The 24018-nt window shown below is 37.8% G+C and overlaps 2 protein-coding genes across 2 annotated transcripts; one reads left to right on the top strand and one right to left on the bottom strand.

Moving 5' to 3' along the window:
• Window positions 1-837: 837 nt before the first annotated feature.
• Window positions 838-2491, top strand: LOC129241515 (carboxypeptidase B-like). Its single transcript, XM_054877897.1, has 3 exons — window positions 838-952; window positions 1021-1932; window positions 2000-2491. Exons 1-3 carry the CDS (start codon window positions 870-872, stop codon window positions 2319-2321), a joined length of 1317 nt encoding a protein of 438 aa, XP_054733872.1. The 5' UTR covers window positions 838-869; the 3' UTR covers window positions 2322-2491.
• Window positions 2492-6512: 4021 nt separating this feature from the next.
• On the bottom strand, window positions 6513-8166 carry LOC129241062 (carboxypeptidase B). Its single transcript, XM_054877208.1, has 3 exons — window positions 8021-8166; window positions 7070-7957; window positions 6513-7013 (listed from the first exon to the last, which is right to left on the bottom strand). Exons 1-3 carry the CDS (start codon window positions 8092-8094, stop codon window positions 6716-6718), a joined length of 1260 nt encoding a protein of 419 aa, XP_054733183.1. The 5' UTR covers window positions 8095-8166; the 3' UTR covers window positions 6513-6715.
• Between the last annotated feature and the right edge of the window lie 15852 nt (window positions 8167-24018).

The raw sequence follows: 24018 nt of genomic DNA, 5'->3' as shown, positions 1-24018 counted from the left end.
CGATGACAAATTACTAAGTTAAAGATAGATGCTGTTCATGATAATTACAATGTTCACGGATTTTTAACTTTGCTAAAAATGTGGCCCCGGCGCTGTTTATCAGTAACAATACTTGCTGACTGGCCCACAGCACAAACAATTCGTTCAGTCTTTTGAGAATGGCAAAGAAGTTCTACAAAAGTGACGTAACGCAAAATAATTTTTTAGCTTAGATATGTTTAAGATCGTTTATTTGGTACTCAACAAGCACAAAAGTACAAGCACATAAGAAGGAACGACAATTTTAAATTTACGCCAACCCATAATTCTAATGTAAAAAACCACAGTCAAAGTTTGTTACGCCTTTGTTACCTGTTTTGACGTTAAACGCAAAATATTGCAATGCTCGCGACGTACTTTTAGTAAATGCAGAATATTATTTAGAATTTTTTAAGTCTACACGAATACTATTGTATGTTTTTATATAAGCATACATGTAACTGAGATTTCTTAAAAATTTTGCAAGTTCTTAAATGCATCGCATTTGTTATTGAAAGTCAAAGGAATGGCAAGTGTTTGTAAAACCTAAAACGGGCATGTTTTGTCCAAATGTTCTTAATTTTATCCTAAGTTTATAAAAATTAACTTATAGAAAAATGTGTATGCCCTGTAACTATAATCTATGCACTAATTATACTAGAGGACATACTTTTGTCTGATAGACGAATTGGTTCTCAAGATAAACTGGAAATGATTAATTGCATTGTCTGATTGCATTGATAAGCTTGAAGTAGTATCTGTTGCAATAAATATTTCTAGACGATCGTTATATTGTATTAGCCCATATATTCATACCTTCAAACAATTATTGGAGCTTGCCCAGTTAGGCCATGGAAATGTGGGAGAAAACTTTGCAACTGTTAGTGATTTTGTGCGGAGTATTTGCACTCACAAGAGCTGGCAGATATGAAGGGTAAGATCGGAATCACAGTTTCGGGTATGAAGCTACTAATTCATATACATAAATAAATATTTTTACAGATATAAAGTGTATGAAGTTAAACCAAATACGTTTGACCAACTAGAGGCACTTCGCCTACTTGCCAAAACGGATGGGGATAAATATGAATTTCTTTCCCTAAGCCGCACCTTAAACCACCCAGCAAGAGTCCTCGTTTCATCCGAACACGAGAATAGCTTTAAAGCGCTACTGCAACACCAACAAATACCATTTGAGTTACAAATCTTAAATTTCGGGCGCGCTATCGACGCTGAAGTGTTGGAGCATCGCATACTCCGCCAGTTGAAACCATACAACGGCACTGGTCGCCTTGGCACCGAACGTTATTATTCCCATGACGAAATTAATGCATACTTGGATGATTTGGCAAGTCGTTACCCATCACGTGTATTTGTCAAAGTTGTTGGTAAATCATATGAAGGACGAGTGCTGAAGTCAATTACCATTACGAATGGCGATGGACGTGCCGGCAAGAATGTGATCTTCATTGATGGTGGATTTCATGCTTGTGAGTGGTTATCACCGGCGACAGTTTTGTTTTCAATTGGAGAGTTGGTTGAAAATTTCGCAGATCATGCCGAACTTCTAACCAACTATGATTTTGTCATATTACCGGTAGTAAATCCGGATGGTTACGAATACACGCAACTGTCAAGTGAGACAAGGCTTTGGCGTAAAACACGTCAGCCTGTTGAAGTGAATGGCACAGTTTGTTATGGAACCGATCCGAATCGTAATTTTGACTTCCATTGGATGGGAAAGGGCGCCTCCTCGGATCCTTTTTCAAATATTTATGCTGGACCACGCGCATTCTCGGAGCCCGAGACGATGGTAGTGCGTGATATTATGCATACTTTGCGTGATCGTGGTATTCTTTATTTGACCGTGCATTCATATGGCAACGCGTTTTTCTATCCTTGGGGTTGGGGACCGTGAGTACAAAAAGTTTGAAATTTATTTTATCTTTACTTTTCTGATTATATTTTTGGCGAATTTCAGTGAATTACCAGACACTTGGGAGGATTTACACGAAGTGGCTTTAGTTGGTGCGGAAGCGATACGCGAGTACAGTGGCACTGAATATGCTGTGGGTCAAACGACTGCGTTGTACGGAGAAGGGGCGGGCGGCAGCGATGATTACGCTTTCAATGATGGTTTTGCTTTATCGTACACCATGGAATTGCCGGCTGGTGGCAGTAGTGGTTTTGAGCCGCCAGCGTCTGACATTGATCGTTTGGTGAGGGAAGCCTGGGCGGGCATACGTGCCTTGGCAAAGAAAGTGACAGTGAAATATCCAATCGGCAAGAATGCGCGTTCATAATTTATGCAGCGATGGAGGGCGGCAGTCAAAATAAATAGGGTTTTTCCGAATTCGAAACATGTATGAAATACTTTAGAATTTTAATCGTCTTATTGTTTATACTAATCCAATAATATATTCAGTGTTGACGTGTTGAAGTTTATGGCCTTAAACTTCATAGTTGTAAACGGCGGTTGATAATGTGGGTTGATTAGCTGAAGGTAAATGCATTGGCATAGAATTAATTGCGTTGTATAGAAATGCTCGCGTATTTTTGGCCTATTCACAATGGCGGAAGTGCTACACATCCAGGACATGTGTCATTGATCGGAGTAGACGCAAGTTGGATTAAGTAATGCCTGGACAAGCTTCTGGGACTGTTTTACTAGGACTCAACAGCCTCTACTCAACCTCTGTATACTATGTATTATCATATACGGATAAATACACAGCAATTTGGGTGAACGAAGAAGATTTTGCGGCCTGAAATTTATTTTTATTCTTATAGCACGCGGAAAACTTGTTTGGCCAAGTGAACTTCTTTGTTAGCAATAAAATATTCTAGTTTCTAAAGATTCAACCAAAGAGGCGTAAAACCGTGTCAATGCCTGTTTGACCATTTGGGCAGAATACGCTCTGACATCCAATCAACCAGATCGGCAGTCTGTCTCAGTAGATAACTCTAATTCTGTCTAAAGATTTAATGATCTTTCTGCTGAATGGATAACTAAGAAGTTTCTCCAGTCTGGGTGAACCCGTTTCCGATCTGAGTTTATCTTAAGGCCAGTTAAGGCTACATAATAGTTATGGTGCCATAAATATTATATATTTGCCGATCTTTTTCTTTTCAGATTGTTAATGATTTCATTGTTTTCGATCTCTTGGTGGTCAGGTATCCAATGTAACCAGAAGCTGAAGGGGTTTAAGACGATGACGAATCGGTCAAGAAGATTTTCTGCCTGAATAGACAACTGTAAACACGCCTTACTAAATTATCAAAATTCATGGAGGCTGCACATAAAAAAATTTCGTTAAGCTTTATGTATTTTGGGTAATTATTTAGGTAATTTTCAAAGAAAAGTTTTTTTTTGTTTTATGTGGGGTCGATTTTTTAAATTTTTTTTTGATATTTTCGAGTCTTAAAGTGAGTCTTATGTATATATGTATATATATAAAGTGCGGCATATATATTTTTTTGTCATATGGAGACAAGTTTTCTTGTTCCAATCCTCATTGGCCTCAAGCATCCCGCTCTAGTACCAGTAATACAAGCTCGCCAAACTTTTACTAACCGGCAATTTTTTTTAGTAAAGGGTGGTTAAATTTAAAGGGCCGGTGTTGGTTTTGAATAAAATACAATTTTTTTAAGAAATTATTGCCATTTCTCTTTATTATGATACTATTAGTATGGCTCAATTACGTATAGAAGAAAATATTGGTCAAATGGCCGCCGCGTCCTCGGCGGCACACCTCCATCCGATGGTCCAAAGTTTCGATGACGCTGAGGCATAATTGAGGTTCTATGCCGTTAATGTGCCGAATTATCTCATCCTTTAGCTCTTGAATTGTTGCTGATGTACACCTTTTCTTTCAAATAACCCCAAAGAAAGAAGTCCAACGGTGTCGTTGACGTTTAGGTGTGGTTCACATTCAACATCGGCCCTTGAAATTTAACCATCCTTTATAGTAGTAGGACTATTTTATTATTGCCCAATGCAGGTTTGATCATTTAACATTCTTCGGCATGTACAATCGGATCTTAAGGCATGAAAAATCAATGTTTTTGTTTCGAAGATAGTGTCGTTTTTTCTTCCAAAGTTCATTGATCTCAAGCACCTCATTCTAGTACTTACCTAACAGATCTTCACAATTTCTTCAATATGAATTAAAAAAATTTCACTTCTTAATGGAAATTTTAATCGATCAAATTTCAGCGCAATTCAAGTTGACTATATTTGTCTCGGCTCTCAATAAAATGTAAATAAAATATTTATCAGTGACAGACATGACAGACTAATGAAAAAACGCTCAGTGTTTCATATAAAAGTCCAAGTACAACTGATTCAAAATTTGTATTGATTTTAGAAAATTATTTCTGGCGGTGTTGATTGTTTCCTTCCATGTCCATCAAATGTCCATTGCAACAATTTCAGAGGCATCTCTCTTTTAAACTCGGCCTATAAAGTATTCACTAGTTTATTCGTCGAGAGAAATAATCCGGTGGCAATATTTTGTAATCCTACTGCCTTGTAATGTGCTAAATTTTTGAAAAATCGTGTGAACACAGTTGTTGTCGTTGTAGTAGCATACTTAACCCTGTATTATGTAGATCATCGGTCATCTTCGTCTAGCTCATCTAACGGTCGGCCCAGGAAACTTGCTGTTTCGAAAGGTTGCATCCAGAGGGAGAGGGGTGTTAGGTGAGTGGGTTTAATGGGGAATGTAAGAAAGTTGTTAGTGTCGAGGGGGGTGCCAAGGTAACGCGGGTCTCTCGGGTCTCTCGGGGTACCTCGAGCTGTTTAACTGCAATGGAAGGTGGTTGAACTCCGATAACATTACTCGGGGGTTGGGAGCTTAAGAAGGTGGTAAGTGTTTTCTGATGAATGTCATTTAGTGTCTCTCTAAATACTGTCCGGTTCATTAATTGTCGATTTGTTTTGTCTTGGATCTCATCGGCGTGGGAGACACCTCCTGACGTGCCTGGGAGGAGGCTCAGGTTGAAGCAGGTGTCTACACGCGTGAGACCTGCGGTATCACCCTAGCAAAAACTGCTTGCTGAGAAGTTTGTTGTGCTCCTTCACAGGGAGCATCTGTGCCTCGTTGTGCAGGTGTTGTAGTGGGGACTAGCCCTGTCTAGCGTACCATATGAACACGATCTTAACATTTACTACCTATTTGTGGACTTTAAAAAAGCTTTTGATATCATCGATAGAAACAAAATGCCTTTAATACTTCGTCGGCAAGCAGTGTTAAAGAAACTCGAATCTTTGGTATCAATGACTCTGGCAGGAACAACATCTAAGGCGGTGAGACAGGGAAAAACTTCAGACTCATTTCCTGTTGTCACAGGTGTGAAACAAGGAGACACATTTCTAATCAGCCCTTGAGCTACCATTTTCATGAAAAGCGTTTAGATCTGCGGCTATGCTGATGAACTTGCTATCGTTGTGAGAAACCAATGCGCACTTGCTGACTGTACACTGGAGCTGTTAAATGTCGATGATAAAAAATGCCTCTCTATGTCTTTAAGTGCCATACGCTATGGCGACCTGTAGGTCGGCCCATATATTTTTCACAAGGTGGAAAGTTTTAAATACCTGGGTGTAAACCTTAGCAGGCTGCAGACTCCCTAATCGGCATGAATGATAGACTAGAAGCAGCTAATAAAAGTTATTTTGCTCACAAGAAACTTCTCAAATTAGGCAGAATTACGAAAAAGATCTTCAACTCGCTTACTATGGACAGTAAAAAGCGTGAAACACCGCCAATAAGTTGGGCGCGATTGTGAATGGAGCACTGGCTCATCATTGTTATATGAAGAAAATTCACAAGACTGGCAGCAACAAAAAAAAAAAAAAAATAATAATAATAAAACACAACGCGATTTTTGAGTTACTTGAAACTTCACTCTCTTCTGCAGCCATCAAAGCCACGCTTAGCAAATGAGTTACCTCAACTCACAGGCGAGCTTGGCAAGTTGAGAGAGGCTGCAGATGGACACAACTGATGTTAGGACTGTTGAAGAAAGGACTATAGGTAGCTGGTTGGACTGATGACGAGCCACTTTCTATGGGCGAAGCACATGGAAAAGGCAGGCATCTCAGTCAGTGAAATCTGCCCAGCATCTGGGAAGGAGAATGAGACGGCCAACCACTTTCATTGCGTCTGCACGACCTTCGCTTAAGGTCTATGGTACTGATGTGCTAAGAAGCGACCACCTTGGCTTCTTGGTACCACAAGATCTACTCAGATTTCTTCTGAGGTTGGTTAGACTTAAAGAAAATTAAAAAGGGAAGCCGAGTGCAGTACAATGGACTGAATGTTCTCTGAGTGCTGTACGGGCTAGTTGTCCCAACAAAAAAAAAAAAAAATTGCTATAAAATTGCACACCCGAAACTTTTCTGAAAATTCTGAATAAAAAGTATGAAAATTTGCTGATTTTTTTTTACTTCAAAGAAAACTCGAATCTTCAATTTCTATATTAAACAAAAATTATGAAAATTCTCATCTAGACAGCTTCTTCAGAAATTATATGTTATTCTATCATTTATGAAGGAGTGCTCCCTTTAAAAATAGATTTTCGACCACAACCTCTTTGTTCTACATAAATGAATAAAATTATATATTTACAAGCAAATTACTCTGCACCATTTTTCCATTCCATTCAGTTGAACAAATCTGTATAATACAGCATTTTAATAGGTTTCCACCAATTTTTCCGCCATAGCCTTAATACCGACCCAGGTTTCGGAAACCAATTCGAGGATCTTCGCTGGTGCTGGATCGAAAGCATTACCAGCAGAAGGTAATTCCATGGTTATTGAAATTGGAATTTCAGCCACAGCAAAGGCATAATCATCACTACCACCAGCAGCAGCATACAGGACATTCGTGGAGCTGCCCACTGTGTACTCGGTTCCAGTAGCTGCCTTGATAGCATTTGCACCGGCTTGAGCAATGGCATCAATGTCAGCCCAGGTGTCGGGAAGATCACTAAAATTGATTTTGAATGTAAAAGATAAAAAAACTGTATTTCATTGTATACTTACGATGTCCAGCCCCATGGGTAGAGCAAATAGTTGCCGTACGAGTGTAGAGTGAGGTAGAATTTTGCGCGTCCGGTCAATGTGAGCATAAGATCGCGCAGAGCTTTAGTCTCGGGCTCGGAAAAGGCGGTCTTGCCCTTATAGGTATCGGCACAGGACAAACTGGAAGCGCCCACTTCACCCCAATGGTAGTCAAAGTTACGATTGCCATCGGTGCCCGTACATGATGTAGTTATTGGCTGGCGTGTTTTACGCCACAAGCGTGTATTGGTGTGTGTATATTCATAACCATCGGGGTTCACAACAGGTAGAATAACCCAATCGTAGTCTTGTAATAAGTGCGAATTTTCAGCAAAGTTCTCCACCAGCTGTTGGATAACATACAAAGCTCCAGCGGGAGCGATCCATTCACGTGCATGAATACCAGCGTCGAGCAGAATTACTTTCTTGTTGACAATCCCATCGCCATTGGTGATTGTTATGGTGCGCAAGATGCGTCCTTCATACGACTTACCAATGGTCTTAAGTGAAACTCTGCTTGGGTAGTCTTCAGCTAATTGATCGAGATAAGCTTCGATGCTAGCGTAACGCTGGTAGGCAGTGAATGAAATGCTGCGCGATGAGGAACTGCGTAGATTGCGGAAAAAGTTGTTTTGCATACGTTCTGTAGCAACAGTTTCACCGAAGTTTTCATTAATGACTTCATATTTCACTTCAGATGACTGCAGAGTTTGCTCAAACGCTAACTGATCTTCCGGTGAAATCATCACACGTGCAGAAAGTCCCAACATGCGTGGTAGGGTGAAGAAATCGTAGGCCTCATTCTCGGCTAATTGCTGCAGAAGTTCCTGTTGAACAGCATTTTGCGCAGTAATTTCGTAGATCTTATAGCTATTGTAAAAGCAAATATTTTTGTTTATCCTTATTCGATCCACAATTCACAATCCTACTCACCCTTCGTAGCTGGTGAGCTCGCCAAGCACAGCGGTGCAGCACAAAGCTACTGCCACAAACAGTTTAAATAACATTTTAACACTCGTTAATGAAATCTAACTACCTATTGAAAACTGCTACCTGCTGCAGTTAGCTTTTATAGTGAGTTGAGGCATTCTGTGCGAAAATACACGTCTACTCAAAAACATGCGCACGGACACACTAATTTACAAGCTTGAATGTTCCGATAGTCATATTTACTGTACCCTCTTGTTTGTTATCTTTCAATGTTTTAATATTTTTCGGTGCAATAAAAATCACAACACCTTCATTGGCGCAGACTATTTGATTCTTTGATTTCGAATTGTACAAATTTGTATGACTGCCGATACATCTAATCGCAAGCATCTTTATCAGTGGGCTGTGAGGCCTAGATAGAATCTGAAGTGGAGACAAATTTATATTCTTTATTGAGGTGTTGTAATCACTTTCATTGAATACAAATGACATTTTTATTTGCGATAAAATAATATAAATTTAAAATATATTTATATAAGTGTGCTTTGGAGCAGAAATTCCTTGGCAAATGAGGCGCTTACAACCGGATATTTTATATTATAGCAGGCTAATCTCTATACCCAACGCATGAATACGCAAAGGCCTGGTAGAAATGCCGGACTTATCAAAGCCAACCAAGCAGTCAATCATCGCCGTGAGCGTAGTATGTGTAAATAAAGGGTCCTTCAAAAGATGTGCCAAAGTGTTGCTTTGAAATAAAACTGGTAAAAATTGCAATTCTTTCAGGTTTCACCATTTTTTATCAAAATACGGTTCTTAAGGCTCTTCTAGTGTAGAATTTTGAAAAAAATCAACATTTTTTGTTTTCAAAGTTTAGACATTTAAGGATATGCCATTAAGAGCATTTATTAAAATTCCTACTATTTCATGAGTTATAGCCTTTTTGGTGACATGGCATCAGCATTTTCATGCCTGAAAACTTTGAACGCGTTTTTCTCAAAACTACTTTTTTCGACCTGGCGGTAAGGATATCTCGAGTTCTAATGCGCCGATTTACGTAAAATTTAGGGAGGATGTTCTTTATATTATATATTACTTCATCGGATGCCCGTAGCTCGAAACTATAACTTTTCATTTAGTAATTTAAAAAAAAATCGGAATTGTGTTTAACTTTTCTAAGGCTAATTCGATAGTGACATCTGTAATAATTAAGAATCCGTTTAGTTTTTATTTTTCAGATCACCCCGAGGGTTGGAATTATGGAGACCCGCTTTTTTTTGGACCTCCTACTTTGACTGCGCATAATTCTGCCAATTTTAATTTTTTGTATTGGGTCAGGTTTTAATGAAATAATTAATAATAATAAAAAATAGATGATAAACAGCGTTTCAATAACCGGGCGAAATGCATGTCTCTACACTAGAATACCTCAATAATTATTATATTTGTGAAAAATTACACCATTTGAATGTCCACCTCGAGCAGGTCGACAAGTAAAACTCACCAAACAGTCAATTCATGAATGCCTAATTGTTGAGAGTGTCGAGATATCAATGATGATATTCTCAATAGAACGTTCAGTTTTTTGATCTATCTTTTTTATCCTCAACCGAACCAGTTGCTTGAAACTTTTTCACCAACCTTTGAACTGTCGACTCATTCGGTCAATTATTTCCACCAAAAAAATCCCGCATTTCACGATATGTTGTTCTTACAGATCAGTCATTTTTATAATAAATTTCAAAAATTCTAACGCGTTGTTTTATCGACTAAAATTGTATAATACATCGGTCTACTTGACTAATGTCAAGGATGACATAAAAAAGGTCCCGTATAGGAATTATTCACTACCGACATCGAGGCGTCACTTTTGAAAGACCATTTATTAGCTTGGTATATACGAGGAGTTGTTAATATGTTACAGGACTGACGTTGAAAAATTATTTTTTTCGTAAGTATTATCACATTTGTGTGACAACATGAAGACGAGGAGGAGCTGGACCAAACACCTAACAGAAGTGTTTGCGCCAATTATTTAGTTTATTTTTTTAATAATCCTTTTAAATATTGTAAACAAACCTCTTCCCTCTCTTTGAAAGACCCGGCGATTTAGCCACGCTTCTATATTTAAAAAAATTGACTACTTTTTCCCAAAACCCACCTTTGACGGGCTCTTCAAAGAAGAAAATCGCAAGCTCAGTGACCATGGAAAAGAGGGCAAATCAATTTTTACATGGATGTATCTAAGCTAGAGAATAAAGTAGGCTATGGAGTTCTTTCAAAAGAATTTTCAATTATCTGCCCGGATACCGGACTACTAAAGCATATACCAAGTAGAAGTCTTAGCCATAAAGGAGGTAACTGTGTACACTGGCCGTAACAAAAACTATGATAAATATATTTTCGGAGGCAATTATAAATCAAAGGTTTTTCAGAAATGCCTGGAAATGATATTAGCACCGCCTTCAAGATCAGCCTTATATGGGTTCCGGGGCATAGCGATATTGAAGGAAATTGCAGGGCGGATAGTTAGCCAGAAAGGGTACTAATCTTCCACTGCTTGAAAACAGAAGCAATATCGGGATTCCTATGGCAACTCGCATTTAAGGATAAAGAATAATATTCTCCAGGAGGCTAATAGATCGTGGGAAGAAGAAAATATTGTGTTACAATCAGGCTAATTTGGCCGCAAATAAATAAGAAAAGATGGGGAGAATTGCTCAACCTTTCAAGAGAGAACATCTCTCCAGCCTTAGCTAGGAGTAGAGCACCGGGGTTGGCAAAATACCATTTTGACTCTCTCACGGAACTATCCGGTGTTAGAATAAAACCTATTCTTGAAACCTATCCATGAAAAATAAGCGGTAAGGTTGCCGTGTTACACAGTGGTAGTTACTTGGCTACTCTAAGCCGACGACCACGAAAATCTAATCTAACCTAACCTTCTCTCTTTGCAACATAGTTTCATTGATGTAGTAGCTTTTCTGCCAGCTTTTCTGTCAGCTATTCTGTCAGCTATCCTCGGATGCATGTTGCTTTCTCTTGCATAGCTTTAACTGACCTTTTTTGATACGAATTTCCAATTAGGAAACCGCTAGAAAGCGAACGGTATAAAATGCCACAAATAAAGCGGATGTTCTAACACCGGGAGTTGCCCCTCGAAACTTCTTAAAAGGCAAGGTTCAGTGAGCTGATGCATTTTCTTGGTGAAAAAACCTTAACTTGACTTTCACACTTCGTGTTATTGTTCGTTAATTCTTTGCCGAAGTTAAGCAAGCATATTAACGTCGAAATATTGACCTTCAGATCGGTCAGAGTAAGTCAAGTAACTCCTTTTTTTAATATTTTCCTCCTGTTAAAATGTGGAAAGGCGACCGGAATGGGAACGCCTTCTCGAAGAAACGTCTAAACCAACCAACAACACGCGTATGGGATAAAAAATCATTCTCATATAATTCTTGCAATAAATTAAAAGTTTCAGTAGCGGGCTTTCCAGGTTTTATGGAAATTTCACGAAAATTCGTTGCTCTGTTGTCACCTATTTGTGGCAGTTTTTGCCCAAATGTAAATGTGAAATGCTTTGATTGCGAAGCAGACTATCGCTGTGCTGAATTTTTGACGTTAGTGGGAGGCAATGCATTCTAAAGATAGGCCTTCACGCTAAACAACTGACACTCGTTGGCGTTTTTAATGTGATATGGGTAATCAACGAAAGGGTCATGTATAAGTATAATAATTGAAAAACGGGGAAAAATGTTTTTATATTTTTTATGGTTGCTGAAGTTTCAAAAAAGATTTCATGTCCAGTGCTGCAAGTATATTGAACATTGCCGTACATTTTTCCGAAAATTGGTCTATTTGTAGGCCTGAATGTAATAAGAAGTAAATTCAAAAATCTTCTAAGATAATTTTAGATTGTAACTTTTATATTTATTATGTTTTGCGTGAACATTTTGATGTAAAATAAAATATTAAAAAAAAAATTTATTTATTTGTTCAACATTTTTGGGCGCACGATTTTTATTTTATCAGTTTTGAAAAACATACCGTTTTCATTGAGCCGGATTTTTACATGACAAGGCCCAAACCCAGCGCACAACCAGCTATTCTGGGTTGCTTCGTCTTCTCACATTTGTTAAGTCTCAGAAGCTAAGCCTGGAAGTTGTGAGCTCGTTGGACCATATACAGAAGAATCAGCTGCATGACGATATCCTATGAGGCGTCATTTGGAGTGTTTGAGAGAAAGATTTTGTGGAAGACTTTTGGACCGCAGATATCTCAGCTAAAGGAACAATGAGCTGTATGAGCATTACGACGACATACACATAGCGTAGCGAATTAAAAGCGGCTGTTGACTTTGACATGTCGTCGGAATGGATACAAATGCTCCGGCTCTGAAAATATTCGATGCCGTACCAGCTAGTGGTAGCAGAGGAAGAGAAAGGCATCTCTGCATTGGAAAGATCAAGAGGAGAAGGTCACTTTGTGTCTCCAACGAAGAAGAAATATTTTGAAAAATGGCACATACTCTTATTTGAAATTTGTTTAAGAAGAAAAGCGCATTACGCAGACAAATTCAAAAATGCATTCTTAAGTATTCTTGAATATATGAAGAACTTTTTCTAAAAGATCCGATATTTTCTCTCAAATGCCTAAACTGCAACTTTTTGCAAATATGGTTAAGTGTTGAAAAACAATATTTTGTGGACAGAATCGGGCTGCTTGTATTGGCATTACCAAAGTATGTCCGCTGCTCAAAGTACAATAAGGTGGAAGGAGATTGAGCTCTATAGGCAATCTCTCAAAGGGCATGGTAGTATTTTTGGGCAGTTAAAACCGTATTTTTCAAAACTCCGCTCATATCTCTCTATTCGCACTGTATGTTCACTGACTGCTCCAAGATGGAATCGATATTCGGAGCAGGGTTTTCTTCCAAATCAGCAAATTTATCTAATTTTATTTATTTCTTGAAACGGCCGAACACTGCTAATATTTTTCCGGCAGAAGTCTTTGCGATCCTAAAACTTTTCTGATCTGTGTTCCAGGACATAGGAACATAGATGGAATTAAAATAGCTGATGAGCTTGCCTGGAAGGGGTCGACTGAATTGGTCTTAGAGACCTCCGACCCGGTCATCGGCAAATGAAATGGGAATTGCATAATTTATTTATCTGAAAAGCACAGGAATGATGGAGCTCCATTTCTTCGTATGTTTTTTCGGAAACTCTATGGCGCCAGCACAATAAACGGAGGACTCAGAAAGTACACGCCATACAATCTCCAAAACCCCTAGCTGTGCTTACCGATCGGCACACACGCGGAAAAGCAAGGTTTACCATTTAATCCTAATTACAGAAACTGTGGGGACCTTTCAGAGAAAATACTGTTGTTCTTCAGTATCTTTGTAAATGGCTGGGTGGGGCAGCTAAACGATTAAGGTCACTAGATGCTCCTTTCTTCGACAGACTGGGCAGCGCGTCAACCTAAATCCTATCAATGTTATCCATTACTGTGCATATCTGCCCGTTAGAGGTTTAATAATGGCATCAAAATGGCTCTTTAGTGCTATTTGGGGAGTGCCAGACTACCCAAGGGTGATTGTTGTGAAGGAGCGAAATCGGCCAAACGTACTATTTACGTGACAGAGGTTTTCAAAGTGATACGCTTCATGGAAAAGTCCACCAATACTCTTGTAACTCGAGAGTAAGTGAGACCTTATAACGGGTGATCAATCATGAGGTGCTTTTTTCAATAGTTAAAAAAAAAATGTAAATTATGTTCAAAACCTTTATTTATCATTTGAAAGGACATTCTTTGACATTTACTTTTTGAATATGACTTCATTCAAATGTTGGCCGCAACTACGCTTAAGGTGGTCCATTCTGAAGGTCCAATTTTCAATCACTCGTTCGAGCATTTCGACTGGTATGTCGTGAATAACACGCGTAATGTTGGCTTCCAGAGCTTCAATCGTAGCTGGTTTATCAGCATAGACCTTGGACTTCACGAATCCCCAAAGAAAAAAGTCCAAAGGTGTGATATCACAAGATCTTGGTGGCCAACTCACAGGTCCTAAACGTGAAATCAGCTGCTCTCCGAAATGACTTCTCAATAAAGTCATTGTTTCACGAGCTGTATGGCAAGTGGCTCCGTCTTGTTGAAACCAAATGTCGTAGAGATCATTAGATTCAATTTCAGGTAGCAAAAAGTCCGATATCATGGTACGGTAGCGAGCACCATTCACAGTTACGTTGCGGCCATCATCATTTTTGAAAAAATATGGACCGATGATTCCACCAGCCCATAAACCACACCAGACCGTTGTTTTCTCTGGGTGTAAAGGTAGCTCTTGAACCTGTTCTGGTTGCTCTTCATCCCAAATACGGCAATTTTGCTTATTGACGTAACCATTGAGCCAGAAATGCGCCTCATCGCTGAACAAAATTTTGCTCGAAAACAGCGGATCTTCTTCAATCTTTTCAAAAACCCAATCAGCAAAACGGTGACGTGCAGGAAGGTCATTGGCTTTAGTTCTTGTATGAGCTGTATTTTGTATGCTTTTAAATGAAGATCCTTCCGTAAAATTGACCAAGTTGTTCCATACGACAGTCCAAGTTGCTGAGAACGGTGCCGAATCGATTCATCGCGGTTTTCACGTACACTCTCTGCTACTGCCGCTATATTCTCAATGCTTTCGCTGGACGTGGTCTATTCGGTCGAGAATTATCCACCAATGAATATTCGGATTCAAATTTGTTGATGGTATGTCGAATAGTGTTTAAGGCAGGCCGATTATGTTGACCATAATGCGGTCTAAGCGCACGAAAAACATTTGTCACAGAACGCTGATTTTCATAATACAGTTGAACAATTTGTAGACGTTGTTGCGGTGTGAGTCTTTCCATGATGAAATGCCAAACGCTGTTCAACAAATCCACGATGACAGTTTGCCACAACTCGCGCGCGATTTGCAGGGCGATAAGCTTTGTGTGTAAATAAAAATGTATTGATATATTATATGAGTGGATGTGATTTAATTCAATATTAAATTATCGCAAACATGTCTAAGCTGATAATCAAATAATTCTACTGGAGTTGGTCTACTATCGAAAGAGATAAGGCTGGCACATTGATTCGTGTGCTTTCGCCCCTTCAGCCTTGCAACCAGCAAGTATATGCTTACAATATTTGGTGCGCTAATAGACTAGTTAGATATTAAAAATCCGAAACTATTTTTGGTAAAAATAAAATCCGACAAAAATGGATATTTTTAATTAAACGCAACTCTCATTAGGGCATTGTCATTGTTTGCCGAAATTATTTGCATAAAAAGTGGGCTAAATATGTAAGTACTAACTACAGGCATGACTTATTAGCTCCGTGCACACACACACACACACACATACAAACAAGAAACTTAGATGCGCAAACAAAGCATCCACGCCTGTCTCGATACTTTAGTTGTTAGTCAAATGACAAAGGAACAATGGGCAAGCGAAATTGTTATAGAACTTTTTCAACATTCGAAAAAAGAAAAATAATAATTTGCAAATAAAACTGAGAATTCATTGTGCTCGATTACTGTTTTTAGTGTTCGTAGGAATAAGAATGAATCTACATGCATATATAGGTAAGTACGAGTAGGTATTGAGAGGCACAGAAATTTCGAAAATTGCGTACATACATAAACATGTGCCTATGTATGAATTTAAGTTGAGGCAAAACAAAAGAAATCCTATGTGTAAGCATTACTTAAAAATACGAGGTGCACCTATTAAATTGGCGTGGCTGATGTTGCTACAGAAGAAGAATTCGGGTGAGTGAATCTACGTCAAGTGATCCAAGCATTTTGGACATTGCCGTAAATTTTTCCAAAAATTTGTTTATTCCTAGGTTGGACTATAATAAAAAGTAAACTGAAAAACATTTTGAAAACAAACTAATAATTTTCACATTTATTCAATGCTGAAAACCTTGGTACAGAGTACTTTAAAGTGATACTTTAATGTCTGGAGCTGGCGTCTAGGCACTTGAGGTTCCTTAGTGTGTTTTTTGGGAACAGCCTAAATCAGCTCTTTTTTCTCCTCCACTACATCAACAGCACTGAATAGCTGTAGATGGTTTTTCTTCCTTTAAGGTTGGTAATTTTCGTGAAATACTTTAAAGTGAAATATCTTCCGTCCTTATTATCATTTTTTTATGTTTTTTTAATTTTTTAATAACAATTTTTAATAATTTAGGTTTTGTTATATTGTAAATAATACTAAATATATTATTTAAATATCTAATAATATAAAATATATTTAAACAATTATTATTATTTTTTTTAAATTATGTTTTTTTTTATCTGGGCACATAATTTTTTCTTTGTCATTTCTAAAAAACAGCTCTTCAGATCTTGCAATATGTTCTTTTATCAATATCTGAGACTATGCTCGATAATCTCCGCAAGTTTCATGATGGAATCCCCATAGCTTTTCAAGTTATATTCAAACAGATCAGTATAAAATAATGGTTTTATGTAGCGCTTCATACGCGTTGGTATAACATCCACAATATTTACATATGAGAATACTTGAACTACTTCACATGGGATTGCTCAGATGCCAACTGCCAGGCGTTGAGCGTGAATCCTTCTCTCTCCAAAGCGGTACATATCGCTTCTGTAAACTCAATCGTTAGCCGCAGTCTAAATTTATTTAGAGCCAGAGAGCCAAAAAAGCTAAAATGCGCAAATTAAAATTCAAAGCAATGATTTTTTTTCGTTACTTATGGGATTGTGTAGCTTCAGCCGCATATCCATAGTTCCACGGTGGAGAAAATACAGGAGGTAGTGATTTCGCGAACCGCTATTCTGCTCTCAATACACTTGCCAGAATCAGCTTATTGCTACGCCAGCAATTATGGATGTTTATATCCAGTTTATTGACGCATAGGTTTTTATTTTTATTGTAATTCACGATCGAATTTTCCCTATAATGCCGCTCTCTTTCTTGTTTATTCACTTGTTACGTCACATCCAAAACTACTCTCACGATTGCAGACTCTTACATAGTCGAGCTGTATTGAAAGCTAGAGAGCCATATAAGCTAAAATGAGCATATCAAAATACAAAGCAATGAGCGTTTCCTTCTATACTAATCGGATAGGCATTAAAAAATGACGAGCTTTGGAGAGCCAAGGAAAGTCGCATTGCAGTGATTGCACTACCAAAGTGTGGAAAAAGTGCAAGTGAGATTTACGAACTGCTGAAAAAACCTAATATTTCGTTTTTGCTAAATGTGTGAAGTGACCGACAGAAAAAGAAGTAGGAATCCCCTTAGAAAGCAGAAAATCATGTCCAGGGAAATGAATGTATCGACCAAATTCATGTCAAGACTAATTAGAGATGATCTCCACATGAAAGCCTTCCGTCGCTCAACTGGTCATCTCTTGACAACGCGCTAGAAGAAAATTAGAGTCGACAGATGCAAGCAGCTTCTTCGGTAACTCGCGGTCATTGGCAATGAAAATATTACTTTCACAGATGCAAAAATGTTCATTTCTGAAGAAGTTTTTAATAAGCAAAACGAAAAAATCTGCGCTAAAACTTTTAAACAAGCGAAAAATGTTGACAAGGGTCAGCGTACCCACTATCCAGCCTCCGTAATGGTTTGGAGGAGTGTCTTGTCATGGCGTTACCTCTCTTAATTTCTGCGAAAAAGTGGTTAAGACCGAGGCAAAGGTGTACGAGGAGGGTGTCTTAGAATGCGTGTTGAGTAGTTGAGCAATACTCTCTTGAATGGAAAGCGTTGGATCTTGAAGCAAGATTTCCTTGTAGTCCTTAAGGGGGAGGTAGGGTTTAGCGCTAAAAAAAAAACACTTTTTTTGTGAATTTTTTACAGAAATATGGCTTAAGATACTTTAATAAAATCAGTTGCATGTTATTGTACATCTTTTCAATAAGTTTTTAAAAAATATTAATAATAAAATATTGACAAATAAGCCCATGACAGAGTTTTTTTGGAGATATGTTTTTCGAGAGGTGCTCTGCGGTGCCAATCGGCATTCGTCGTAGAATCATCTGAAACTAAAAAAGTCGAATTTTTCAGTTAAAGTATGACGTAATGCTCCCCCCTACATTAATAAAATTTTTTTTTTTTCATATTTGTAGTTTTGGTGGCAAAAAAACGTAAAACGAGCATTTTTGGCGAAAAATTTCGCCATATTTGTAAGTGAAAAACAACCTTAAAAAACAAAAAATAAAAAAAAACAGTGTAGGGGGGAGGTATTTTTGATTTAGAAAACGTGTGCCAAATTTGAAAAGAATCGGTTGAATAGTTTCGGAGTTGTGATTGGCACCGACTTTTAAGAAGTCGTTTCGGGAAAAACGTGTTTGAAAAAATGACTCTGAGAAATTATCGATGCTCCGCATTCGAGGTAGAGTGCCTACAAAGGCTATAACTTTGAGAGTTCTGCTCCGCTCCACTTAAAATTTTGACACAACATTCTTGAAATGATTTACTATAAGATGAGTGAAGAAAAAAAATTTCGATTTTGTGACCCTACCCCCCCCTTAAAGCAAAAACCACCCAGCAGTGGCTAAAAAACAATATTCCTGGGTTCATAGCCGCAGATTGGAAGTCCAGATCTGAATACATTGGAATACAGTTTGTGGTCAGAATTGGAGAACATGACCTGTCGATGACTTCACAGAAATGTGGAGAGTCTCAAACAATCTTTGGTTCGAGCAGCACCGTCAATATCAATGGGAACCGTGTATGCTGCAAGAGCTGAATGGCCTAATTGTTTGATTCATGTCAGCAACATTCAGTGTCCAGCGGAGTGAAATCACTCCATATATAAGTACAGACCACACGGCGCACTTTATAAAACGAATTTGGTGTTTGATGTTAAAATCATGGCAGCTGAAGATTTTCTTGAATTTATACGAAAGCTTGAAAAACTAACTTGATGGAAAGGGTTTGCTTCTAGGCCCGCATTCAGCAAGCTAGTTTCAGCCGTTAGTGTCAAGTTTTGTCTTATTCTCATTTATCATATAACTGAACTTGACTTGGAGCCTATTCGAGCCGCTTTACTGCTATAATAGATTTTCAGTCTGCCAACAACATGGCAAAGCAATATGAAGGGTTTTGTTTCTATGCGCCTTTAAAAAGTTTATTTTAGCAGCCGTTTCTTCTGTATACGCTCGTCGCCCATCCAAGTACTAGTCTACGTACGGCTACTCATAAACCATCCTCCCAGAATAATAAAACGCATATTGTTTTGTCTATACTACGTGAATTGTTGGCTTTATTTTGAAAACTATTTATGAGCATAAATGTAGTGAATTACCAAAGAAAAAGGAGCACGAATTGAAAATACTTGCAAAGCGACAATGCACAGCGATGCATAGCAGAGTTTTCAACGGACGATCGGCAAATAAATGCAAAACTCTTTTGTAGCCCAACTGACAGCAGCAGTCAGCCATTGCTGGCAAAACAAAACATTGCATTAACTGAACTAGTCAAATAGTCCAACAAAGAGTCAACAAGTCGACCAGGCTGTGCCAACCAACTAGCCGACCAAAATAAGTAATAAAGGCCAAAAGTTTTTTATAAATGGTTTCCAACTGCACATGACTACAAATAGAATTCGTAGTTTTGCTCCATTTTTTATGAAAAAATAAGACAAAACATTTTTTTATTTTATATTTGTTACGCCATTTCATTAATTTTTTTTGGAGTAAAACTTTTCAGCTATTTACAGAGGGCTAAGTATGCGTGTGTGTGTGCAATTGTGTTTTTGGCTTTTTGTGAGTTGCCATATGTTGACAAAAAACTAAAAATTTTGCTGCAGAAAAATCAATTATTACATAACTCGGTCTATTGAGGTAAGAGAATTTTAACATCAAGACATTTTGTGACCCTTAAAAGGCAAGAGTTATGAAATTAAATGAGCAACTCATTTATACATAATATTTGTGTGTGTTTTATTGTTTATAGCAAAATGATTAGCTCTATCATGAACTGCATCATTATATTGGCACCTACGTTTTTAAGCGTTTTTCTAGTAAATCAAAAAATGATTTTTTCTTATAGCGGTTGCTCGTCGGCAAACCTTCGACGGTATTTCTACTATGAAAAAGCTCCTCATAACCATCTGCCATTCGGAGGCTGCATATAATTGTAGGTTACTCCATTTTGTGGAACAACATTAAGACACACACCACAAATTAAGGAGGAGCTTTCCATGCGCCAAATAAAAGGAGTAAGAACAAAGAAAACACGTTTTTCTTTGTTTAAAATTAGCTTTTTTAATCGACTTGATTTCCAGCAAGAACAACGAAATCATACCAGTGCCGATATAACATTTCAATACCACTTTTGTAGAACGATTTATCCTTTGCCTCAAAATAGGCCCCAGTTTCAGCGATAACACGGTGCTACAGTGAATCAAGATTCAGCCGAAAACGACGCGGAACCGTGTTCAAAAAATTTTTAACACCCTCAAATTATTTATTTATCGTTAAAAAAAAAGATTTTGGGTGTTTTCCGACACTTAAAAATTCGTAGCTCGTCTGCATTTTATCCGATTTCCAATCTTGAAACAGTTTTGTTGAGGTAAATGTTAGTCCTTCAGATGCATGTCTTCTATTTTTCACGCTAAGCAAAAATAACCACTGATTTTTCAACACAAAACTTAAATTGTAGTCAATTTTTTAAATTTTTGCGAGTTTAACGAGATGTTGTCTATAAAATTGAAATGAAAGGTTTATTTTTTAGTAGAAAGTCTTACAGCTGTGTCTATTCCGAATGTAAAAAGCATATATTTTCAATAATCAAAGTAACGGATTTCTTTGTAAAACAAAAAATCAGTAAACTGAAAGTTTTGTCTACTACTTTCCTATTTGCAAATTTAATGCGATTCTCCGTTATTATTCGCGAAATACGTGTAAAATTAAGTATATTTACTCATACCTGTGTCCATTCCGAATCTAGCAAGCATTATTTCATCAAAATTGATAAGAAATTTTCCAAGTGAAGAACTTTTTTGTAGAAATAAAATAAAATAGAACATTCTCGAGTTGAACAGAGACCGTAGAAGAATATTATAACATAAAAAAGAAAATAAGGCAAAAGGAAACGCAATTTGCTGACTTACCCGGACGTATTACTACCTAACTAAGCCTCACCTAACCTAACGTTTTCGAAATCAATCTAACCGTACACAATGCGAGACAATCGAACCCATTGTGCTGCTTTTCTGCATTACAAAAGGAAGTCATTTTGATTAGTTTGCATGCCAACCTATCCACACTCGACGTAACCTTGAATAGCTTTAAATCCATTTTCCACAAGATTCCACTGCTTTAATCTGGACCCGAGAATTTCTGTTCGTCTTGCTGATAGTCCTAAATCTCGTACAAGATCACGATAGTCTTCATTTGATACTAAATGACGTTCATTTAAAGTTGCTCCAATTGGAATATAAGGTCTATCTACACTATCTGCATTTAAATTTCTTTGTTGAAATTTCCTCGTCTTGGATTTTTCGTAAGACTAGTTTGGAGATACTTATAACATTCGCATACTTTACACGAGTTTTGTAGCGATGACCTGTGATGTTAGTCTGACAAAAGTAGCAATCTTCCTGCTTGTGGATCTTCTGATAATGCCACACCATCGGAATCGTTATCGGTAAAAGACGCGTGTCGCGTTTTTCATATCTCCATTTTTTAATTGTAGTAGTGCACATTGAGCAAACATATTCAGGTTGAAACCACTGACTTTCAATGTATGTGCGTTCAAAAAGAAGGTTATATCCTTCAACCACAGCCTTACTTTTTGCGAATTCCAAACGATGCTTTTGTCAACAAACATTCCGCAGCTGTAACAAAAATGATTATCACACATTCTGATTACAAACGGTTCTGCAAGCTTCGATTGGTCAGTTTGGATTAGATAAGTTTGGGTTATAATGAGTTTTGATATATATATGTTAGATGTATTCATAGTTATGTAAACTTATTGCTGTCTTTCAAAATTAGCCACAATGAGCAGTAAAGCACTATCGGTCATGCGGTATTCTCTCGAAGTCTCGGTTCAGCTGGATTTTTAAAAATGTGGAAAAAAACTTAAAAAAAAAAATCGTAACTTTTACAGTTTTCAATGTATGAAGATGAACAATAGCTTATTTCGAGCACATTTTATTGGAGTTTAAAAATGTGTATATATTTGTGGTGCCTGCTGGAGAATAGTGGCCAAAAAATTGCATCACATTGAAAAAAACCTGGAAAAAATGCACAAATCAGAGCTTGTTATTGAAAATTTCTTTTGAACGTCAATCGTTCAATCTTAGAATTATATACATTCATAATGCACACACACTTCCCTTCCCAAAACCATTTTGAAATAAAAAATCGGTTGAAAAATGGGTTAGTTATGTATTTTTACTTCATCAAAAACCCCATAAATCGGGTTTTTAACTATAAATAAAAAAATTGAGGGTGTTTTGAATTTTCTAAGCACGGTTTTGTATTGTACTGGTCTTGACCTAAAACGTGCACTATATCACTTGAAGAGTTCTTTCGATTTTTTTTTATTTTGTAGCACCGTTTAATCTCTTCATTCACAGCCAGAATAACAAAAGTAGCGTCACTTTTAGTGAAATAACTCACGAACTAATAAATAGAATATCATGAAATTTTAGCAACTGTCTTTTGAAGGTTAATTTTTTTCTTACTCCTGTATTATTCCACTTGGGAACATAAGGCTTCAACAAAACATTTAAATCTTTTTCCCTTAACCGCTGTTCTCATTGCGTCATTCCACGTTTGGTTAACTGCTTCTGATTTACGAAGGTTAGAAGCTTCCAAGTATTTTGTGGTCGAACGGATCGACTGTGCTCTTGTGGCTTCCATTCCAATACTGTTTTGATAATGCTTTCCCTGTCCTTTCTGAGAGTGTCGAGAAAGTCCATGACCATTTACGAACTCTTATCACCTTTCGCATTGGATTTTGCTCGGTGATCTGCCACAAGTCTGTATTTCGGATAGTGTTCGGCCGACAACAACTTTACTTATAATCCGAAGGCATTTATTTGTGAAGCTTTGTGAAGTTTCTGCGTAATGCTTCTCAACACCAGCCACGTTTCACAGCCAAATAATAATGTGGATTTTACGCATACGTTGAATATTCTTATTTGAGTTTCCTGTGAGATTTGTCTACTTTTCCAAATTGGCTGTTACTGTCCAAAAGCTGACCTAGCTTTACGCAGACGGTTTTCTGTGTCTTCTACAGCTCCACCATTAGTTGAAATTATGCCACCGAGATAACAGAAACTTTCAACTTACGATTACAATATTGTTGGGATTTGTATCATTGATCCACATTGCTACAGTTTTCTTGCTGTTTATTTCAAGACCAACGTTTTGTGCAGCGGTGACTAGAAAATCGATTTTGGCCTGCATGTCGGAATGCCTGTGTGAAAGCACGCAAATATCGTCAGTGCAATCGAGTCCTGTTTTCAACATACTGCATCACTTCGTGAAGTGTGACCGCGAAAAGATGTGGCGACAGTGGGCATCCCTGTTTTAACTCGGATGTTGTTCTAAATGGAGTGCTTGTGATGCCATTGTGAAGAACTGTTAGCTATGCTGTATAGTAGAGTGCCTTTATAATCGGCACACTTTTTGTGGGCACTCCTTTTTTTTCCAAAGGGAAGACCATATTGCAGTGCGCTTAATAGTATTAAAAGTCTTCTGGAAATCCATGAACACCATATAAAGTGGGGTGTTCCATTCGAAAAATTGTTCAATAATTATCCTGAGAGTATTCACTTGATCTACGCAACTCTGGTGGGAACGGAAGCCTGCCTGTTCATCGCGTAGTGACATTTCGACCGGTTGATGTCTGCCCAAAATAATAGTTGCGACTACTTATAAACACACTGATCTCTCTATCCGCAAACTGGGATTTCAAGGTTTTGCTAGGGCTACCTTTCCGAGCAGGCAAGATTGG

This window comes from Anastrepha obliqua, chromosome 3 (genome assembly GCF_027943255.1).
Source record: "Anastrepha obliqua isolate idAnaObli1 chromosome 3, idAnaObli1_1.0, whole genome shotgun sequence".
NCBI classification, from domain to species: Eukaryota; Metazoa; Arthropoda; class Insecta; order Diptera; family Tephritidae; genus Anastrepha; species Anastrepha obliqua.
Note: the sequence above shows the minus strand (reverse complement) of the source record. Positions and strands in the feature narration are given on the sequence as shown.

Bases quoted from the DNA above. Each gene is read 5' to 3' on its own strand.
- LOC129241515 (XM_054877897.1), top strand. From the start codon at position 870: ATGGAAATGTGGGAGAAAACTTTGCAACTGTTAGTGATTTTGTGCGGA. The intron at 953-1,020 runs GTAAGATCGGAA...ATATTTTTACAG, and splicing joins AGAGCTGGCAGATATGAAGG to ATATAAAGTGTATGAAGTTA. The intron at 1,933-1,999 runs GTGAGTACAAAA...GGCGAATTTCAG, and splicing joins TATCCTTGGGGTTGGGGACC to TGAATTACCAGACACTTGGG.
- LOC129241062 (XM_054877208.1), bottom strand. From the start codon at position 8,094: ATGTTATTTAAACTGTTTGTGGCAGTAGCTTTGTGCTGCACCGCTGTG. The intron at 7,958-8,020 runs GTGAGTAGGATT...CTTTTACAATAG, and splicing joins GAGCTCACCAGCTACGAAGG to CTATAAGATCTACGAAATTA. The intron at 7,014-7,069 runs GTAAGTATACAA...AATCAATTTTAG, and splicing joins TACCCATGGGGCTGGACATC to TGATCTTCCCGACACCTGGG.